The sequence below is a fragment of the Rhinoraja longicauda genome, chromosome 3 (genome assembly GCF_053455715.1).
Source record: "Rhinoraja longicauda isolate Sanriku21f chromosome 3, sRhiLon1.1, whole genome shotgun sequence".
NCBI lineage: Eukaryota > Metazoa > Chordata > Chondrichthyes > Rajiformes > Arhynchobatidae > Rhinoraja > Rhinoraja longicauda.
In genome coordinates, this window is record NC_135955.1 from 48,586,417 (window position 1) to 48,606,837 (window position 20,421).

The 20,421-nt window shown below is 41.2% G+C and overlaps 1 protein-coding gene across 1 annotated transcript in view; it reads right to left on the reverse strand.

Annotated features, from left to right (window-relative positions):
- LOC144592393 (fibrillin-2-like) overlaps window positions 1-20,421 on the reverse strand; it is a 259,796-nt gene that overhangs the window by 41,588 nt on the left and 197,787 nt on the right. Inside the window, exons 42-49 of the mRNA XM_078396959.1 lie at window positions 13,610-13,681; window positions 8,821-8,946; window positions 7,561-7,686; window positions 6,047-6,172; window positions 5,592-5,708; window positions 4,355-4,483; window positions 4,144-4,263; window positions 3,655-3,780 (exon numbers count right to left, since the gene is read on the reverse strand). Coding sequence (XP_078253085.1) covers window positions 3,655-3,780; window positions 4,144-4,263; window positions 4,355-4,483; window positions 5,592-5,708; window positions 6,047-6,172; window positions 7,561-7,686; window positions 8,821-8,946; window positions 13,610-13,681 — 942 coding nt within the window. The remainder of the gene's footprint in view (window positions 1-3,654; window positions 3,781-4,143; window positions 4,264-4,354; window positions 4,484-5,591; window positions 5,709-6,046; window positions 6,173-7,560; window positions 7,687-8,820; window positions 8,947-13,609; window positions 13,682-20,421) is intronic.

A 20,421-nucleotide genomic window follows, 5' to 3' on the forward strand; every position in this document is an offset into this window, starting at 1 on the left:
AGAGCCGCCTCCTCAGTCACACCCTCTCCCCTTCCCTGCCCCCCCTCTACGAGGATATTACTAAAACTCTGTGTTTGTTTGTGTGTTTGTGTGTATGTGTCAACCTTTTTTGGTTCGCACAGCCAAAACGGTACACCATAGCGCCACAATTTTTGGCCCACGTTACTCACCATTATCCTGGGCATAATGTCTAACAACTCTCATTCAAATTGAAGCTATATTTCAAGCAGGATTTCATCAAATCCTTAGGCTAATTTATACCAGAAAGATTACATTAATTTTGCAATTAAATAACTCTACATAAGCCTAATTCTGATTATGCTTATAATTTTTTTTAATCATTTATCACCCGATCAGGCGGTTTTCTGATGTCCCATGTTTTTGGACATCAGTAGTGGTGCCCCTTTGGCCAGGTGTGAACCGTTTTTATATTTATTGTTTCTTTTTTTATTGTTTATATTTTGTGTTTAAGCTTTCCATTGAAATACTTAATAATAGAACTAAAAATTATGAAATAAAAATCTAGTTTGCTCACCTATTTCAGCAATGTCTCATTCTGTTTTCTCTCCCATTGTCAATGCTATTTATGGCACTCTCATAGCAGTTTTTGCACATCGCGATTGTTTTTAAAATTCAAACAACGCGATTATAATGACCCTGGCGTGAACTACAGGCCACATGATGGGTTAGGTGGCAACATTTTGTAAGGGAGCTTCAAAATCAGTAAGTGTCCCATGTGTCTTATATGTTTTATAAATATATATATATTTTCTCATTTTATTAAATTTTGGTCGATTTTGATCACAAATTAGCTCAAAAAGATCATAGGTTGGCCCATTTTTAATCCTTTGGTATTTGATTATGATTTAATAACTTTCAAATTTGGCCACCCATGTCACAGGTTAGTACCCTCATTTACGGAAACACATATATATTCAGATTACCTGGATTCTATTGAACTGGAAAAAAATGCCAAAGATGACTATTTATAGGGCTTTTCATGACTTTTCCTTGAAACTATTGTTGGCAATTAGAAAAAAAAAGGAAATTCAAGGTGCAAAGCATATTATTAACTCTATTCTAATTTTCAATGATCTCTGCCAAAATCACTCTTTGGTACAATGCATGACCAAATCCTTATATATTATATTTCAAAGAACATGCAAAAAAAAGACAAAACTAAACACATAACTTTCATAAGTTCTGTGGAATAAGTTAAGTTATAAGGAACTCAAGGTAAAGGAACCACTTGCTGGTAGTAGGGAACTCAAGGTAAAGGAATCACTTGGCGGTAGTGACCATAATGTGATTAGTTTTAATCTGCAATTTGAGAGGGAGAAGGTTAAATCAGGTGTCAGTGTTGCAGTTGAACAAAGGGGACAGTGAAGGCATGAGAGAGGAGCTGGCCAAGGTCGACTGGAAAAGGATCCTAGCAGGAATGACTGTGGAACAGCAAGGGCAGGAATTTCTGAACATAATCCAGAAGATGCAGGATCATTTCATTCCAAAGAGGAAGAAAGATTCTAAGGGGAGTAAGAGGCAACCGTGGCTGACAAGGGAAGTTAGGGATCAAAAAAAAACTAAAAGAAAAGATGTATAACATAGCAAAGAGTAGCGGGAAGCCAGAGGATTGGGTAACTTTCAAAGGACAACAGAAGGTAACAAAACGGGCAGTACAGGCTGAAAAGATGAAGTACGAGGGGAAGCTAGCCAAGAATATAAAGAAGGACAGTAAAAGCTTCTTTAGGTATGTTAAGAGAAAAAGATTAATAAAGACAAATGTGGGTCCCTTGAAGGCAGAAACGGTGAAATTATTAGGGGTAACAAGGAAATGGCAGAATACTTCAACAGGTACTTCGGATCTGTCTTCACTAAGGAAGACACAATCTCCCAGATGTATTAGAGGACAGAGGATCTTGGAAGACAGAGGAACTGAAAGAAATAGCAGTAAAAGGATTGGTCCACGTCAGCATGGATTTTTGAAGGGGAAATCCTGCTTGACTAATCTTCTGGAATTTTTTGATGATGTGACAAGTAAAATGGATGAAGGAGAGCCAGTGGATGTAGTGTATCTGGACTTTCAGAAAGCCTTTGATAAGATCCCACATGGGAGATTGGTGAGCAAATTTAGAGCACATGGTATTGGGGGTAGGGTATTGACATGGATAGAGAATTGGTTGGCAGACAGGAAGCAAAGAGTAGGAATAAACGGGTCCTTTTCAGAATGGCAGGCAGTGACGAGTGGAGTGCTACAAGGCTCGGTGCAGGGGCCACAACTATTTACAATATATATTAATGATTTGGATGATGGAATTAGAAGTAACACCAGCAAATTTGCAGATGACACAAAGCTGGGTGGCAGTGACAACTGCCAAGAGGATGTAAGGAGGTTGCAGGGTGATTTGAACAGGTTGAGTGAGTGGGCAAATCCATGTCGGATACAGTATAATGTAGATAAACGTAAGGTTATCCACTTTGGCGGCAAAAATAAAGAGGCAGATTATTATTTCCAGAACCAGGGGCCACAATCTTAGAATGAACGGGAGGCCATTTAAAACTGAGGTGAGAAAAATCATTTTCACCCAGAGAGTTGTGAATTTGTGTCTCTCTGCGACAGAGGGCAGAATCTGTCTCTCTCTGCGACAGAGGGCAGTGGCAGCCAAATCACTGGATGAATTTAAGAGAGAGTTAGATAGAGCTCTAGGGGCTAGTAGAATCAAGGGATATGGGGAGAAGGCAGGCACGGGTTATTGATTGGGGACGATCAGCCATGATCACAATGAATGGCGGTGCTGGCTCGAAGGGCCGAATGGCCTCCTCCTGCATCTATTTTCTATGTTTCTAGGTTATCTCAATGGTGTCAGATTAGGTAAAGGGGAGGTGCAACGAGACCTGGGTGTCCTTCTACATCAGTCACTGAAAGTAAGCGTGCAGGTACAGCAGGTAGTGAAGAAAGCTAATGGCATGTTGACTTTTATAATGAGAGGATTTGAGTATAGGAGCAAAGAGGTCCTTCTGCAGTTATATAGGGCCCTGGTGAGACCACGTCTGGAGTACTGTGTGTAGTTTTGGTCTCCTAATTTGAGGAAAGACGTCCTTGGTATTGAGGCAGTGCAGCGTAGGTTCACGAGGTTAATCCCTGGGATGGAAGGACTGTCATATGAGGAAAGATTAGAAAGACTAGGCTTGTATTCACTGGAGTTTAGAAGGATGAGCGGGGATCTTATAGAGACTTATAAAATTATAAAAGGACTGGACAAGCTAGGTTCAGGAAAAATGTTCCCAATGTTGGGGGAGTTCAGAACCAGGGGTTACAGTCTAAGAATAATGGGGAGGCCCTTTAAAACTGAGGCGAGAAGAAACTTTTTTACCCAGAGACTTGTGAATTTGTGGAATTCTCTGCCACAGAGGACAGTGGAGGCCAATTCACTGGATGAATTTAAAAGAGAGTTATATAGAGCTCTAGGGGCTGGTGGAATCAAGGGATATGGGGAGAAGGCAGGCACAGGTTACTGATTGTGGATGATCAGCCATGATCACAATGAATGGCGGTGCTGGCTCGAAGCGCCTAATGGCCTCCTCCTGCACCTATTTTCTTTGTTTCTATGTTTCAATACAATTGTCCTGCTGAAGTGGAAGGAAATGCAGACTTACCAAAGCACCGACGTCCATTCTCCGAGAGGATGAAGCCTGGGCGGCAAACACACTGGAAACTGCCAGCATTATTCTCACAATCACCAAACTGACAGGTATTAGGATCTTCTTCACATTCATTTATGTCTACAGAACAGGGAAGGTTATTTAGCTAAATAATGGTACAAGCATTGTAGGAGTAAGCTCACAAATATCAGACATTTTTGGATACGATCAGGAATATGGAGAGAAAAGGTTTCCCAGAAAGCTTGCAATGCCATCAACTTCCATTAAAATTAGGCAGCGTGTATTTTTGTGGAGTGTATTTCTTTATCAAAACTGGCAATTTTCACCAAACACTTTTATAATTACACAGCTGGAAATGTTTAATATTTTATTCATACATGTACAGTATTTGAAATAGTTTAACAGTGCATAAATTGATTAGCTCAAATGGTTAAGTAGAAATCTCAAGGATTCGGAACAATAGGAAGCACTACAGATCCTCACCTATACAATTTTCATTCTGCACCTCATAACCTGAAGGGCAGATACATCTGTAAGCACCATCAAGGTTCTGGCAGGTTCCAGGGGCACACGATGTGGGAGACAACACACATTCGTTGATATCTGTCCAGAAAAGAAACCAAAACTGATACCTAAACCATGTACAGAATAACTTTTCCAAAGCTTCCTGCAAGTCAATAATTGACATACTCACCCATACAGTTCTTCCTATCAGGTGTAAGCTCATAGCCTTCCTGACATAGACACTGAAAAGCGCCAATGCTATTAAAACATTGTCCATTTCTACAGACTTGACCAAAGAGGATTGTACATTCATCGATATCTGAGGAAATGACGGAGAATACATTCAATGAAAATAATGTGGGTTCACTCTTATTTAACAAATAACTTCCAAACCATACGTCATTTATTCAGAATAAAAGATGAAACACAAATTCAATGTTAGGACACAGGAATCCCAAATAACAGTAGAAAAATAACATTTATGAACTAGAAATGTAAATAAGAATTTTGACATGGCATCATTAAATACAGATGCTCCCCGACTTACGATGCTTCGACTTACAATATTTCGACTTTGCGATGGTGCAAATGGTAGTGACCCGTAGCGAGCCACAGCTCGCTTCTGGCCATGTGATCAGGTGTATTAAATGCATTTCGACTAATGATATTTTTGGTTTATGATGGGTTTCTCGGAACATAACCCCATCGTAAGTTGAGGAGCACCTGTACATTGACTGCAAAGTTTGTCATTTTGACTTTTCCTACCAACCCAAAGAGAAAACGTGGTGTCAGATTGTAATAGCATGAACTATTGGAGGAAAGTTAAAAATTTGAAGAGAAGGATGAACAATTGAAATTTTAATGCTATGTAACCGAGCTAAGAACTTTTTAGGTATTGTTTTATCAATGTTATTTGTAGAAAGCCATGCATAAACGTCCTATACATATCGAGCATTGTTTCTCCTACACTTTCAACAAATCAATGTGAATAAAACAAGAATCCCTGACAAAGTTCGCAGTTTAAGAGACCAAAAATGTGCTGAGAATTACTTTTCAAGCCAGTACTACAATTATTCCGTGTGACAGTGGCAGATTGAGAGGTTGGCACACTTGTTCTTGGTGGAATGAAATAGCTTATCATGGTTTTGATTCCTATTTTATGTCCTGTTACATTGCTTTACATAACTTTTTTTATTCACTGGCAAAATGCGATTAACGTAAAAAACACATCAAAAGTAGATTGTGTGATATTTTTTTGTATTAAGCACTGTAAATTTATGGATTCCTACAAGTTAAAATTTAAATTTGCTGAACAGTGCCAAGCAACTTGTGTTTTAAATGTTATAGATTATGCAAGACTAAAATAACTACACTTTGCCAGGAAAACAATCTCATCAGATGTCTTATTGTATATGTCTGTGCCTTACCCATGCAGTCATTATTGTGCGTTAACTCAAATCCTGGGAAACAGAGACAATTGTAGGATCCCACAGTGTTCTTGCAGGTTCCATTTCCACAAGGCTGCCGTTCACATTCGTCGACATCTGCAAATGTTAAATTGTTCTGTTCACATATATTATTAGATAATCCATAATAACTGATAAAAGCATTTGCATAACTAAATATCTAAGGGATACTTTAAAAGTGAAAGAACAAACAGTTGTCCTTGGATGTAACGCACCTTTTATTTTACAAACATGATGTACCAATTTGTTGTGCACTATTAGTTTCTGTTATTTACTTAATATAAAATTATCTATGCGTTGTTCTGCTGACATTTTTAGTTGGTGCAGCACTGACTCTCACAAGAGAGGAGATACCATAAACACAGATACTGACAACAATGTTAACCATTATGTTGGCAGCAGATCGTCTCACTTACCCATGCACATGGTCTGATCAGGAGTTGGCTTGAAGCCATTATGACATATACACCGATAACCTCCTCTCAGATCAATGCAATCACCGTGGCTGCAGACATTTGGAATTTCCAGGCACTCATTGCGATCTAAGTGAATCATGTAGAACAATTTTTGGTAATGAAAAACAGAACATTTTGAGAATTATTAAGTTCTAAATTATTGAATGCCTGTTATATCCATTAAAGAATAAACTCTGGTTTATAAAATTAGGTAGATAAGTGAAGGCATTGGCATCACGTTTGGCACAGATATTTTGGGCCCAAGGGCTGTTCTTGTGCTGTAACATTTTATGTTAGTGCTATGGTTACACGGATAGGACAGGTTTAAAGGGATATGGGTCAAACGCAGGCAAGTGGGATGAGTGTAGATGGGACATGTTGTCCAGTGTGGGTAAGTTGGGCTGAGGGGCCAGTTTCCATGCTGTAAGACGAGATGACTCAATGTTACTGCTAACTATCTGCTCATAATCAGAGCACAGTCATATCTTTCCACACCCCACATAGGTACTGCATTCTCTCTATTGGCCCATCTTTCCCCTCATTGAAATGATATATCAACTGCAGATATAGGGTCAGCTTCTTCATATACATTTCTGACACCCAATTCAACTTCTTCACTATTCTCCTTGTCACTTCACTGCTTGTTTGAGATCAGTTTTGGGCTTCACAATTTCATCCAGTTAAACATGGGCAAGATTGAAACCTTCGCCTTAAGTGTCTCAAACTCATCACCAATTTCATATTTTCCATAGAAAATGCAAACAACCATGGTCTTGAGATACTGTTCAATCACGTATTGAGTTTCTGACCTCATATTATCTCCAGCACCTAATACTACCAGAGATACAACAACCAGGAGAAAAATAGCATAAGGAAAAGAGGCACTGAACTGCATCCACACCAGTTTTGTAACATCACTTGCCTCTGCAATGACCTTCATGCTACCTGCCAATGAATCCTCATCTGGCATTCATTTTTTCTAGGTAACATTGCCCCAATGTTCATTTGACCAGGTCTCTTATCAGTTTCAATTCATCCAAAAGGTTGCCTCACATATCCATTTTACTAACCTATCTCTTTGTCCTTTGCTGACCCAGTCAATCAATAGACCTAAATGAAAATTCTGATATGCATGTTTAAGTTCTGTTTTCGCTTTATCTCTCCCCATTTCTGAAGTCTTCTACAAGCAATAAAAATTGGATTTCTTGCGCAACTCACTTGAGTCCACTATAGTATCAACTGCTTCAGCCCAAGCTTCTGGAACTCCCTCAATAAGCAAAGCTTTTGGTCACCTTTATTAATACTTGTGTTTATTCAGTGTCTGTTTTTTAAATATGCGCATGAAGCACCTTAGGACGTGTTTTCAGCGATTGGGATTTTATAAATGCAAGTCATAACTATTGTAATAGTCATGTTTGCCAATTTGCTTGCTGATATACTATTAAAGATGCTGCTTTAATGAAGTAAATTCTTACCAATGCAAGCTCCGTTTGCTGCTAGTTTGTATCCAGCAGAACATTCACAGCGGTAACTGCCAGGAATATTAATACAATCTGCATTTCTTTGGCAAAGGGTATCACCATTACTGCATTCATCAATATCTAAAATAAAATTATTGGCATCAGAGATTATGTAACTATCACTGACAAGTGATGATATTTAAAAGATAAAACTGCAAGCTGTACTTAAATTTTATCAAAGAATTATAGTTGGAATCACAGACATTAAACTGATTTGCTATTACATTTCCACATTACTCCTTTGATTCCTTTCAACTCCTTTGAAAGAATAAAGTGACATTACGCTAAAGGGAGCAAATGTTGGGGAACCAGCCTAAACATACCCACTGGTGTAAACTTGGGAACTTGAGCCCCAGATGATAGTTTGTGAACATATTTGATATTGGGTCTCTGGGTTTAGTTGAACGAAGGCAACGTTGCAGAGAGCAGGCTGCCAGGCAACCCCAGCAACTCATCAGTGAAGAGACTTAAATTCAGAAGCTGCTGCGTAGCTGTAAAGGACCTTATACATTCAAAGAAGATAGATACTGTGATGGTGCAAATAGGAATATTGGTGAGTAGCTATTGGGGGCAAATGAAAAGTTTGTTGCCAGAGTATGTTGGCAACAAGGGACAAAATCAATGAGAAAGGAAATCAGAAAGGATGCTTTTCCTGAGTGAAACCAGCAGGAGGCAGCAAACTGGCATCTGGATCCTTATTTCTCATGGTTCAAGGCAATCATGCATTTTAGGCTGGGCAGTCGATGTTTTTTGTGTTACCAATGCAGAAACAATGGCTGCTGAATTTCCACATTTTACCCTTATTTTGTTTTCAAAAGGTCAACTCGTGTTCTTAATGTCAAGTTCGTTTTCAGGAGTGACATTCATTATGGAGTAGATGTAGAGAATAATTGAACATTCAGAACAAATTTTTGAACAAACCAACAAAGCAGTTTGTAGGATTTTCTTAGTGCGTAAACAGGAGGTCGCATGGGAAAACAATCCAAACCTCAAAAACAATTATTAAATACATCAAAAACCCTGGTGAGATTTTGAGAATATTAAGTAATAAAGAAGTAGTATCTTTATGTTACAGTTAATAAACATATCAATATTCAAGAATGCTTTTATGTCAAGCTGCAACTCATTGTGAAACTCCATTGTTTGTGATATTAAAGTCAAAGCATCACATGTCTCGAAAACTTTAGCGGAATGATTTATAATTGAACACAATACCTTCACAGATGAGAAGTAAGTCGTTATAACTAAATCCCATCGGACACTCACAACGGAAGCTACCAATCTGATTAATACAGACACCATTTGCACAAATGCCAGGGATTTCTCTGCATTCATCAATATCTAGAGATAAGAAATCTATCATTAGAATCACATACTTTGCACATTCGTTGCGATTGACACGAACATAGGTGGAGGAGCAGGAAGTGTAGAGAAAGCAGCGAGTCTGCAGAAGGACAGGTTGGGAGAGTGGGCAGAGAAGTGGCAGATGGAATACAGTGTAGCAGGAGCAGAGGAAAAACTTTTTCAGTCAGAGAGTTGTAAATCTGTGGAATTCTCTGCCTCAGAAGGCAGTGGAGGCCAATCTTCTGGATGCTTTCAAGCGAGAGCTAGATAGAGCTCTTAAAGATAGCGGAGTCAGGGGGTATGGGGAGAAGGCAGGAACGGGGTACTGATTGTGAATGATCAGCTATGGTCACATTGAATGGCGGTGCTGGCTCAAAGGGCTGAATAGCCCTCTCCTGCACCTATTGTCTATCAAAGTGTGGAGTCATGGATTTTGATAGTAGGAATAAAGACTTTCTAATTGGGGTGAGAATTCAGAAATCAGAGGTGCAAAGGGACAAGAGTGCTGGTGCAGGATTCCCAAAAGGTTAATTTGTTCAAAGTCAATTGATGCGTTATTGGTAATTTTATGTCTGAAATATTCTTTTTAGATCAAACCTGGGAACAAGGAGTTAAATCACAGATCGTACACTATCTCAGTGAAACGCAGAATTGCATCAAGGGACATTGGAGTCTGCACTTATTCCCATGTTTCTAAAGCGGATTAATTAAAATATGCTTCAAGATATCCCATGTTTCCAAAATGTAGTAGCTAATTTATTTTTGTGTTGGACGGAATCTAAACAAATAAAATCTATTGCAGTCAAGAATAATTGTATATACAAGTTATGCAAAGTTTTTACTACTGTTGTTGATGTGTAATGAAACAAATATAAAGCTTAAAAATGTTTCTTTATTTCACCCAGCTCATGCTGCTCTAATTCTACAAGAAATGAAACCAACTCTCCATGCCCCTAAGTGTGTATTGTTATTTGTGTTGTGCAATACAATTGTCAGCCTTCTGAGTAATATCAGTGTAATCTTGATCAGGATCATGGATGACTTGCTTCTAATCTGGTCTTGTTGTTTCTAATGTGGTTATTGAGGACAATCTAGAAACTGCAGACCCCATCACTGATGAGTCAGATGGCTGGGAAGCTTGTGAGGTGGTCTACTCATTCCACCACTTAAGCGTGTTTCTGCATGCCTTTGATACATAGTCTCAATGTTCCCAATACCATCCTGATTTAGGATACAACATTTAAGAAATGTCCAGGTGGGCACATGGATATGCAGGGAGTGGAGGGATATGTACATGGATCAAGTGCAGGCAGAGGAGATTAACCATGTTTGGACCAGACATTGTGGGCCCAAGGGCCTCTTCCCGCTCTGTACTGTTCTATGTTCTATCTACTCTTTATCCACTTCGAGCAGTCACAGAGCACGGAAAAGTGGCCTTCAGTCCAGTTCTACCACGGCAATCAAGATGCCCCATCTAAGCCTGTCCCACTTGCTTGCAATTGGCCTATATCCCTCTAAACCTTTCCTGTTCACGTACCTGTTAACGACATGGTGTTCCCAACATCGCTGTCTGTGTAAGTAGGGTCTCATCACTGGGAAAGAAGGATATGTAGGGAATGGAGGGATATGGATAATGTGCAGGCAGATAAGAGTTGGCATCATGTTTGGCAGATATTGTGGGCTGAAGGGCCTATTCCTGTGCTATACTATGTTCTAGGTAGAACATCGATGATGGTTCACTTATCCTTCCATTGAATTTGAAGGATTGAGTCGGGACAGCATTGATGATATTTTTCCAGTGCCTTGAGATGCCTGCTGTAGGTACTCTAGGTTGCAGAAGCATAAAGGAGAGTCCAGGTAAAGAGTGAATTTTGATTTTGGACTGAGGAATTGATCTCTCAACTGAGCAAAGGCTGTGCTGCCACGTTGAAGGTAACAAGGCAGAAGAAGGACATATTACAAGACTGCTCTCCAATCTTTACAAAAAAAATCAGACATTTTGCTCCAATTAAATAATCTCAAACAATTATCAAGGACTATACTTACACAGATATTCATGTTGAGAGCATTACTGATTACATATTTAAAATGAAACAAAAATGAAACAAGAGAAATAAGTTAAATCCTAAAACAAGGTATTTCAATATTTATATCTATCTATCTATAGATATACAGATACTACTAAAACTCAGATCTTGTGAATATATATATGAATATATATATATATTTCTTTGTTTGTTTGTATCAGTGATTTCAGCTGATTTCAGCAAAACGGTGAACCGTAGCGCCACAATTTTTGCACCGCCTTAATCACCACGCTGAACGCTGGTCGAAAATGATATTTTCATTTAATTTGGTCGTATATTTTTTAAGTTACAGAGGTTTTAAAGTTAAAACATTTTATTTCTAACCGATTTTTTTAAGGTCTTCAGCGTGTAACGTCACAATGCCCCTGTGAGATGAGCTCGCGCTGCCCCCCTCCTACTGATTTATTGAAGGTTTTCAGCGTGGCGCTGCTGTGCGTCTGTGCGTATGACGTCAGCACGCACGCGCGGCCTCTCCTCACTCGCACCGTCAACATGGACGCCCTTAGGGGAGCCGCCCGCCCACGATCACCGGCTCCCCTCTCCTCTCTCCCCATGCTTCTCTCCTCTCTCCCACACCCTGGAGACCCTCTCCCCGCTATCGCACCGACTCAGCGCGCCGCCGCCCTATCCGTCTCCAGTTGTCCGGGCTCGGCCACGCCACAGTAACGGCCGCACTCCGCAGCTCCCTCCTCCTCCCTGCACGATCCGTAACTGCTTTTCGCCGGGACCACGGGGGGGGGGGCTGGTAGGAAAAGGGGGAGAGTAACGGTGGGGGCGACGGGGAGGGTGGGAGGAGGAGAGAGTGGGGGTGGGAGGAGGCAGAGTGGGACTGGGGAGGGGGACAGCGGGGGTGGGGTGCTGGGGGCAAGAGAGAGTAGGGGAAAGGGGTGTGCTGGGGAAAGGGGGGGTGGGGGAGAGTAAGAGTGTGTCTGGGGAGAGAGAATGGGGGGGGTCTGAGAATGGGGACTGGGGAGGGGGACAAAAGGGGTCGTGCGGAGGGGGCTTGGTGGTGGGGGAAAGAGGGGTACTGGGAAAAGGGGAGGTCGTGGGGAAAGGGGGGGTGTGGGGAGAGTAAGTGGGGCTGGGGGACGAGAGAATGGGGGGTGTGGGAATGGGCCCAACGGGCCCACTTTGCTAGTATATTACTAAAACTCTCAGTTTGTTTATGTGTATGTGTGTACCATGCCCTTGCCCTCTACACAACCAAAATGGTACTCGATAGCGCCACAATCTTTGGCCTACCCTACTCACCATACCCCTATGGTGTGAATAAACCCACATTTGTTACTTTTTTAGAAACTACTTACCTCATAAATTTTAATAAATCCACCCCCCCCCCCCCGGAGGACCAGCGCCCGTTCCGGTCTGCCCTGTGCCAGACCTTTGCCAGACCTTCCTCCCATACTGCAGCTGCAGAGGGTTCAACAAGACGGCCGTTGCCTGCCGCTCGCAGCAGGAGAAATGCCGCCGAGGTCAGTGCCTTATCCCTGTCCACTCTCGCCCACCCACGGCCCCGGGAGACGATCCCTGCCCGGCAACGGGTCCATGCTGTCCCCCCCGTTCCCCGGCGCAGATTGAAGACGAGCTGCAGGAGACGCTTCGGCTCCGCAAGAGAAGCGGGGCTGACGTCACTGCTTCCCCTCTCCCCTCTTGCTGGCACACGGCCACGGGGGCACTCACCGCCTGGCAACGGCTCCACGGTTGGGCTGAGGGCGGCGGGAGGAGAGGGGGGGAGCGGGAGGAGTGGGCTGGGAGGATAGGGAGGGGGGAGGGAGGGGGAAGGGGATGAGGGGGAGGGAGGGGTGAAGGGGATGAGGAGGGGGTAGGGAGAGAGGGGAGGGAGGGGGAGGGGTGAAGGGGATGGAGGTTTGGGGGGGTGGGATGGGGGAGGGGTGAAGCGGGTGCTGCACCAATGCAGGAGAGTTTTGGTCTAGTAATCTTTTAAAGTCCACTTCAGACAAGTCGTACTGGCAGTGGTCACAGATATTAGAAGCCTAAGTTTTAACCTCAAACATGTAGGCAGTACTTAACCTCTTATTGAACATTTGTTTTTTATACTGTGCCTAATTTTGGGCAGTATTGAATTCAATACAATTTGGTGCCTGGCTAGGCCTCAGATGTTCAGAGTGAGCCTAACAACGCTGTTCCTAACAACAGTTTTAAGAATAAATTGGGTTTATGACTTTCCTGTGCTTTGATTTTTGGAGTAGTGTTCACTTCCTGTAATTTATCCTCCTACCTCATCACTAGGATATCGATGTGACAAACAACAGGGAAGCATACTGTGACTGTTGGTGTGGGAATTACATGTTGTAAGTGTTCTTGATTTACAATTAACCATAGATTCCCCTGAAATATATTTTGTGCACAGTAAAATATTTTAAAATGACCTTCAAGCACATGTAACATGGAAGAATGTAGAAACAAAGAACTGCCGATGAACTGCAGGCTGCTTCTCTGGAGAACATGGATTGGTGACGTTTTAGGTTGAGACCCTTCTTTGGACTGATTGTAGGGAGGGAGAAGAAAACTGGAAAAGGGGAGTGGCAGGACAAAAGAATCTCTCTACTTACCAATTGGTTTTCCAGTTCCAAAGTCAATGGTATAGCCAGGACCTTGATTTCCACACAGCAACTGGTATTCAGCTAAAATATGAAATTATATCAACAAATAGCACATTACTTACACATTCATGAAATTTCATTCCATTTTAACACAAATATTTCTGAAATCCAACTTGCAAATGGTTTTAAGTATTTGCTTATTTGTGCGATTCCTTGTTCTAACTAAGCACTTTTGACATTTATCTATAGATGATTCAACTAATAATTTTACGGATATAAATGTTTCTGTTCATGTCTCAAAGTCACTAGAATTCTCCAGAATTAGGGAATATATTTAAGAATCAGGAAGTATAAGTGAGGTTAGGTTTAGTTAGAAATTGAGTGGCATTTAATCCGGACTCCGCTTGTTTTAATAAACATAGCACAAAAAGTAAGGAAATTTGTGTTTGGTAGATTATTTCTTTGTTGTAACAATGCTTCTTGGCAATAAATCTTATACCGTTGGAAAGCCTGTTTATTTCCCTTTTAAATGGTGCCACATTTGTAAGGAACATGCATTTGTGGGATGAGCAGCAGAGCTGAGTATATGGGTTGCGCCCATGAAAAATTTGCCAAATCTTCTCTGCCAATGCCAAACAGCTTATTCTGCTGTTGCTATTGACTCTTGTTTTGAGCTTCTGGTATCCCCCAGGTGCTGACAATCAGGTGCCTGATTGGCACCTGATTGGCAGCATCTGTGAGCATGGGCCCTGCTACAGTGGTCAGTAGGTGTCTGCTCCAAGAATCGGCATGCCACGTTTGACTGATCTGGATAGGGCCCGTGCGATAGGGCAACTTCAAGCTGGTGTTCCGCAAAACCAAGTTGCGGCATTATTTGGAGTGAGCCCTAGTACCATCTCCAAAGTGAAGGCCAAGTTCCATATAACGGGGGATGTCAGAGACAGGCCGCGAAGTGGGCGTCCCAAGAAGACGACACCCGAAGAAGACCGTTTCCTCACCCTGTCAGCACTTAGGAACCGTAGGCTGTCTTCTACAGATTTGCAGTCAAGGTTTGCAGGACGATATGGCCGACGGCTCTCTGCCCAGACAATTCGGAACAGACTGCACGCAGCCCATCTCCGGTCTCATAGGGCTGCCAGGAGGCCTGCCATGACTGCCCTTCACCATCAGGCCCGTTTGCGCTGGTGTCGGCAACACGTGCACTGGAACCTGAACATGTGGAGGAATGTTATGTTCAGCGATGAGTCCAGATTCTGCCTACGGCAGTTGGATCATAGGGTCAAAGTGTGGAGAAGACGCGGAGAACGTTATGCTGATTGCTGCACCGATAGAGTAACATCTTTTGGTGGAGGCAGTGTGATGATGTGGGGCGGCATCTCCCTCACTGGAAAAACGAGGCTTGTCATCATTGGAGGCAATCTCAATGCAGAGAGATATCGAGATGAGATTCTGCAACCAATGGCAATCCCATATCTTCACAGTCTGGGACCGAACTCTATCCTCCAAGATGACAATGCTCGCCCCCACAGAGCAGGGTTTCTCAGAGACTACCTCCAGAATTTGGGAGTGGAGAGGATGGAATGGCCTGCCAGCAGTCCTGACCTCAACCCCATTGAACACTTGTGGGATCAGCTTGGGCGTGCTGTTCGTGCCAGAGTGACCAACACAACCACGTTGGCTGACTTGCGACAAATGCTGGTTGAAGAATGGGATGCCATCCCACAACAGTGTGTGACCAGGCTGGTGACCAGCATGAGGAGGAGGTGCCAGGCTGTTCTGGCTGTGTATGGTTCTTCCACACGCTACTGAGGCTCCTGTTTATTAAATGAATATATTGTTAAATTGCCAATATGTCTTGTTTCTTCAGACTTCAATCATCCAATCCACCAAACAACACCGAACAAGAGTCAATGGCAGAATAAGCTGTTTGGCATTGGCAGAGAAGATTTGGCAGATTTTTCATGGGCGCAACCCACATACTCAGCTCTGCTGTTCATCCCACAAATACATGTTCCTTACAAATGTGGCACCATTTAAAAGGGAAATAAACAGGCTTTCCAACGGTATAAGATTTATTGCCAAGAAGCATTGTTACAACAAATAAATAATCTACCAAACACAAATTTCCTTACTTTTTGTGCTATGTTTAGATAAACCATAAAATGAAATTGTCCTGACATGGGATAGAATACTAATTAAATATACACCACTGTTAGAGCACTGTTATTGCTGTTCAGGTTTTATTTCTGAAATCACATTTTAATACTTCCCAGGATATATCTGTGAAGGCCTGGGTTTCACTGCTGGCACAAGACTAAGTTGGGAGTACTTGTCTATAAAGTCCTTGTGGAATCAAGAGATGTATGTATGAACTTCCACAGGCTTCCCAGCTGACAGGCTGGACAGCTGCCCTCTGAGCATCTGCCAGGTTGGAACACGTAATTCATTGAAATATTTGCCAGCTTAACCACAAATGAGATTTTTATCCTGTCTCGGTCACTTACAGCTGCAGACAAAATTCTTGCTTAACCTTGCCCATTACTTTCCTCCCAAAGAAAATAAATTCTCTTGTCTTCAGACAACGGTTAGAAAATTTTGAGAGAGATGAAAGGTGAACAGACGAAGACCAGGCAGTTTATCAAGTGTAAACCTCTGTCACTTTTCGTGCTTGAGATTATATAGAGGAAATGGTCAGGCCTGGAATTTATCCTAGACGTGGTCCAAATTCAGTTGGCTGTACAAATGAGTTTAAATCACAGATATTTTAGCGTGGTAAGAGACCATCGGCCTTGGAAAATTAAAATTTATTTCACAGTATGAAAATAAATGATGACCAAAGGTGCTTGTCTGGAAAAGCTTGCTGAACACTGGAATGAAAAAACGTTATGGTTTTATCTAGATGAAGTGATAGAATAAATAATTTGGAGCAGGGCATGCAGAGATCATAAAATGAAGCAATAACCTCTGCACAGTAAAGAAAATGTTGTGTACAGTCAAGAGAAAGAAGAAATTAGAAAAAAACCTGAGAAACCAGGGTTGGAAATGCAAATGGGGCTGCAGTGCAAAATAATGCTATGGTGACTGAGAATGTCACAAAGTCAAGGCTCTAGGCTCTATGTTTTATGTGAAGAAAAAGTTGCAATATGATGGAGGAATTAATTGCACAAATAAAAATCGAAAGTTTCAATGTCCGAAGATCAGAGAGTCGTAGAAGGAGCTTCTGGCTTCATGGATGCGAAGAGTGGACCGGCAGGGGAGGAACCAGGGTATTACCTCCAGCGTCTTCAAGGTCAGCTGCAGGAGACACCCTCCCGTGGCACAGGGTAGTCAGCAGAGGAGAGGAATGTCGGGTCGCAGGCCTGCAGGCTTTCTGGATCGTGGGCACTCCAGGACTTCGAACAAATGGATTAGACTTTGGACTGTTCGTGTTTTCTGTGTTTTTGTTTATTTTAACCGGTGCCAAAATTGTGGCGACTGTGCGTTTGTGGTTGTGAAAAGGAATTTCACTGTGCTGTGCATACATGAAAATAAAGCATTAATATATTGAGAATGGGATTACGGCATAAGGCAGCAGAAGGAACAAGGAACTGAACATCCAAGGGAGTACTACATTTACAAAGCACAAGCAATAAAGAAGAAGAAGTAGCTTAATATTGATGTTCAAAGAGGAGATGAACACACTCGTGAGAAAGGATATTAGTTTTGATAAGGTGGAATCTGTATGGACAATGTTAAGAAATACAAATGGGCAGAAAACTCCAATGGGGGTTGTATTTAGAGGTTCAAATAATTTTTGGTGATTTTTGATGATGGCAATAAAGAAGAAATTAGAAATGTATGCAATAAGCGTACAAATGTAATTATGCGTGACTTTAATCTACACGTGAATTGGGCTAACCAGATTAATAACAATACTGTGGAGGAGAAAGGAGGTTAAATTCATGGAGTGCACGCAGAATGGTTATCTGGACCGAAATCTTGAGGAGCTAACTAGTGAGCAAGCCATCCTAGACTGGCTTGAAATGGGGAGCAATCATCAGAATATGATGGAATTCTACAATAAAATGGAGTGATGCTGTGGATTGTGAGAATAGGATCCTGAATCAAAATAAAACTATATTGATATGAGGAAATTGTTGGCAATGTTATATTGGAGAATGTCATTTATGGGGTGATGGTAGATTATCAATGGCAACTAAGGGACAAATGGATGATCTACCCCAATTCTTCATTCCTGTCTGGGATAAGAATAAAACAGGAAGGGTGATTTAACCAGTTGTAATAAGAGAAATTAGGGATAGTAGTGGATCCCAAAGAAGGTATATTAATTGGCCTGAGGGAGGAGTGAACCTGAGGAAGACTGTGGAATTAATTAAAAGCAGGAAAATAAATATGAGGTAGCTTGCAGTAGACACAAAATAATAACAGATAATAGCCCCATAGAAATGTGAAGAGAAAGAAAAACATAAGGATAAATTGTATGACCCTTTCAGCCAGAAACAAGGAAATTTACCATGGAAACAAATAAATGAGAGATCGTTGGAACAAACTATTGGGTCTGTTCTCACAAGGAAGCCACAAAATATCCAAATAGCAATGTGAGAGAATCTAAGAACAGGTGAGAGGAAAGAACGAGAGGATATCAATAATAAAGGCCAAAACATGCTGAAAGCCTGATACTCTGTATCCATGAACAATTCAGCAAATGGCCTCAGAAATAACAGGTGCATTTGTGGATATTTTTCAACATTGTTTAAAATCTGGATTAATATTCTTGGATTGGATGGCACCTAATACAATCCAATATTTTTTAAAAAGGAGGGAGAGGATAAATGAAAGTACAGATTGTATTGCCAAACATTGATATTGGGAAAAAAAAGGCCATAGTCCATTATTAGAACCATAAGGCAGTGGAATAGGCACTGTGGCCCACGATTTCTCTGTGGACCATCAAATGTTTTCCTGTAATAAATCCATTTACCAGCACTTGGTCTGTAATCAATTATACCTTGGCGATTCAAAATGCTCAACCCGATACTTTTAAAATATTTTGAGAGAACCTGTCTCCACAACCCTCTCAGCCAGTGGATTAAAGATTGTGACCATCAAATTATCTTCAGATTACCTCCAAAATAGTGAAAGGCCTGGATAGTGTGAATATGGAGGGGATGTTTCCACTGGTGGGAAAGTCTAGGATCAGAGACCATAACCTCAGAATGAAATGATGTATCTTTAGAAAGGAGATGAGATGGAATTTCTTTAGTCAGGTGAATCTGTGGAATTCATTACCACAGTTGGCTGTGGAGGCCAAGTCAATAGATATTTTTAAGACAGAGAATGACAGATTCTTGATTAGTAAAGGGTGTCAGGGGTTATGGAGAGAAGGCAGGAGAATGGGAAAGGGGGAAAGATAAATCAGCCATGATTGAATAGCGGAGTTGACTGGATGGGCCGATTAGCCTAATTCTACTCCGAGAACTTATGAAAGCTTTTACTCTTCACCTTAAACCGAAGCCCCCTACTCTTTGGTATCTCTGCCATGGTGAAAGGTTTCTTACTACTTATGCCTCTTCAAATTTTGTATACTTCTGTTCGATCCCCCTCAACCTCCTCTGGTTCAAGAAAAATAAGACCAACCTATCATTTAACTGAAACAAAATATCAGGCAACACCTTGGTGAATCACCACTGCACCTTCTCCAGTGCAATCACATCCTTCTGACAGTGTGACAACCAAAACTGCACATATTCCAGTTGTGGCCTAAAACATCGTACTATATCTACCCTGCTCTTATGCTCGCTCATGAATGAAACATTCCATATGCCTTCTTCACCACCCTATCCACCTGTGCAGCAATCTTCAGGGATCTTGGGATTTGTATATCAGGGTTTATTTATTATCCAACATTGCCAATCAAGGTATATGTCTGATCATAATTAGATCCACCCAAAAGTATAATCATACACTTATCAGACATTATGTCTTTTACACAGCATGGAAGATTTAGTTACTTAGCTTTAAATTATTCAATAATAATACAGGAAAGAAATACAAGGACATGGTCAATCAAAAGTAACTAAGATTGTTTTGCATGGAATTATTAAGTACTGTATTTTGGGTAGCTTCAGTTTCAAAGTAAACACTGATCACAAAGGACACATTGAACTATTAATACAATGTCCTCTTCTCTTTTGAATAAAAAGCAATTCTGATTAATTCAGCTGTTTGATACAAGTTCAAAGTGAATGCCTTGTTTCAGTTTCATTCTGTGTGTATTGCTTCCTAGACCTTTTCTATTGTGTTGACTTTAATTAATTCACTTTTGAGGACAATGCAAATTTGAAAATCGAGCTAACATGTACTAGTGGCCATAGAAATTTGTGGGAACAAAATAACTGGATGGGAGATTAGCCACTGAAACTTCAAATGATCACATCTCAATATACAAACTCCCAGATATCCCATGGATTACCTCAGTGAAAACAACCTTATTTGCTTTATATGCACACGGAGTCATTTTATGTTCCTCATTGCGGAAGATGATAATTAAAAACTCAACTGGTTACAAAATAATTGTTCTTTGCATTACCATAAATCATCTTATTTTGAATCAGCATAAATTTACTGCACAAGACTTTAAGAGTTGTTGCAATTCTGAGACGGCAAGAATAAATTGATTGGCTGCCACCAATTCCTCAACCACTTATTTGTGCAGGTATTGAATTCTAGGGAGTGGGGTATTATTTGGAATTGTACGGTTGGAGAGACTAAATATTTCATTTAATTCCATTTAGGTGGGCAAAGAAATGTACTTATAAAAA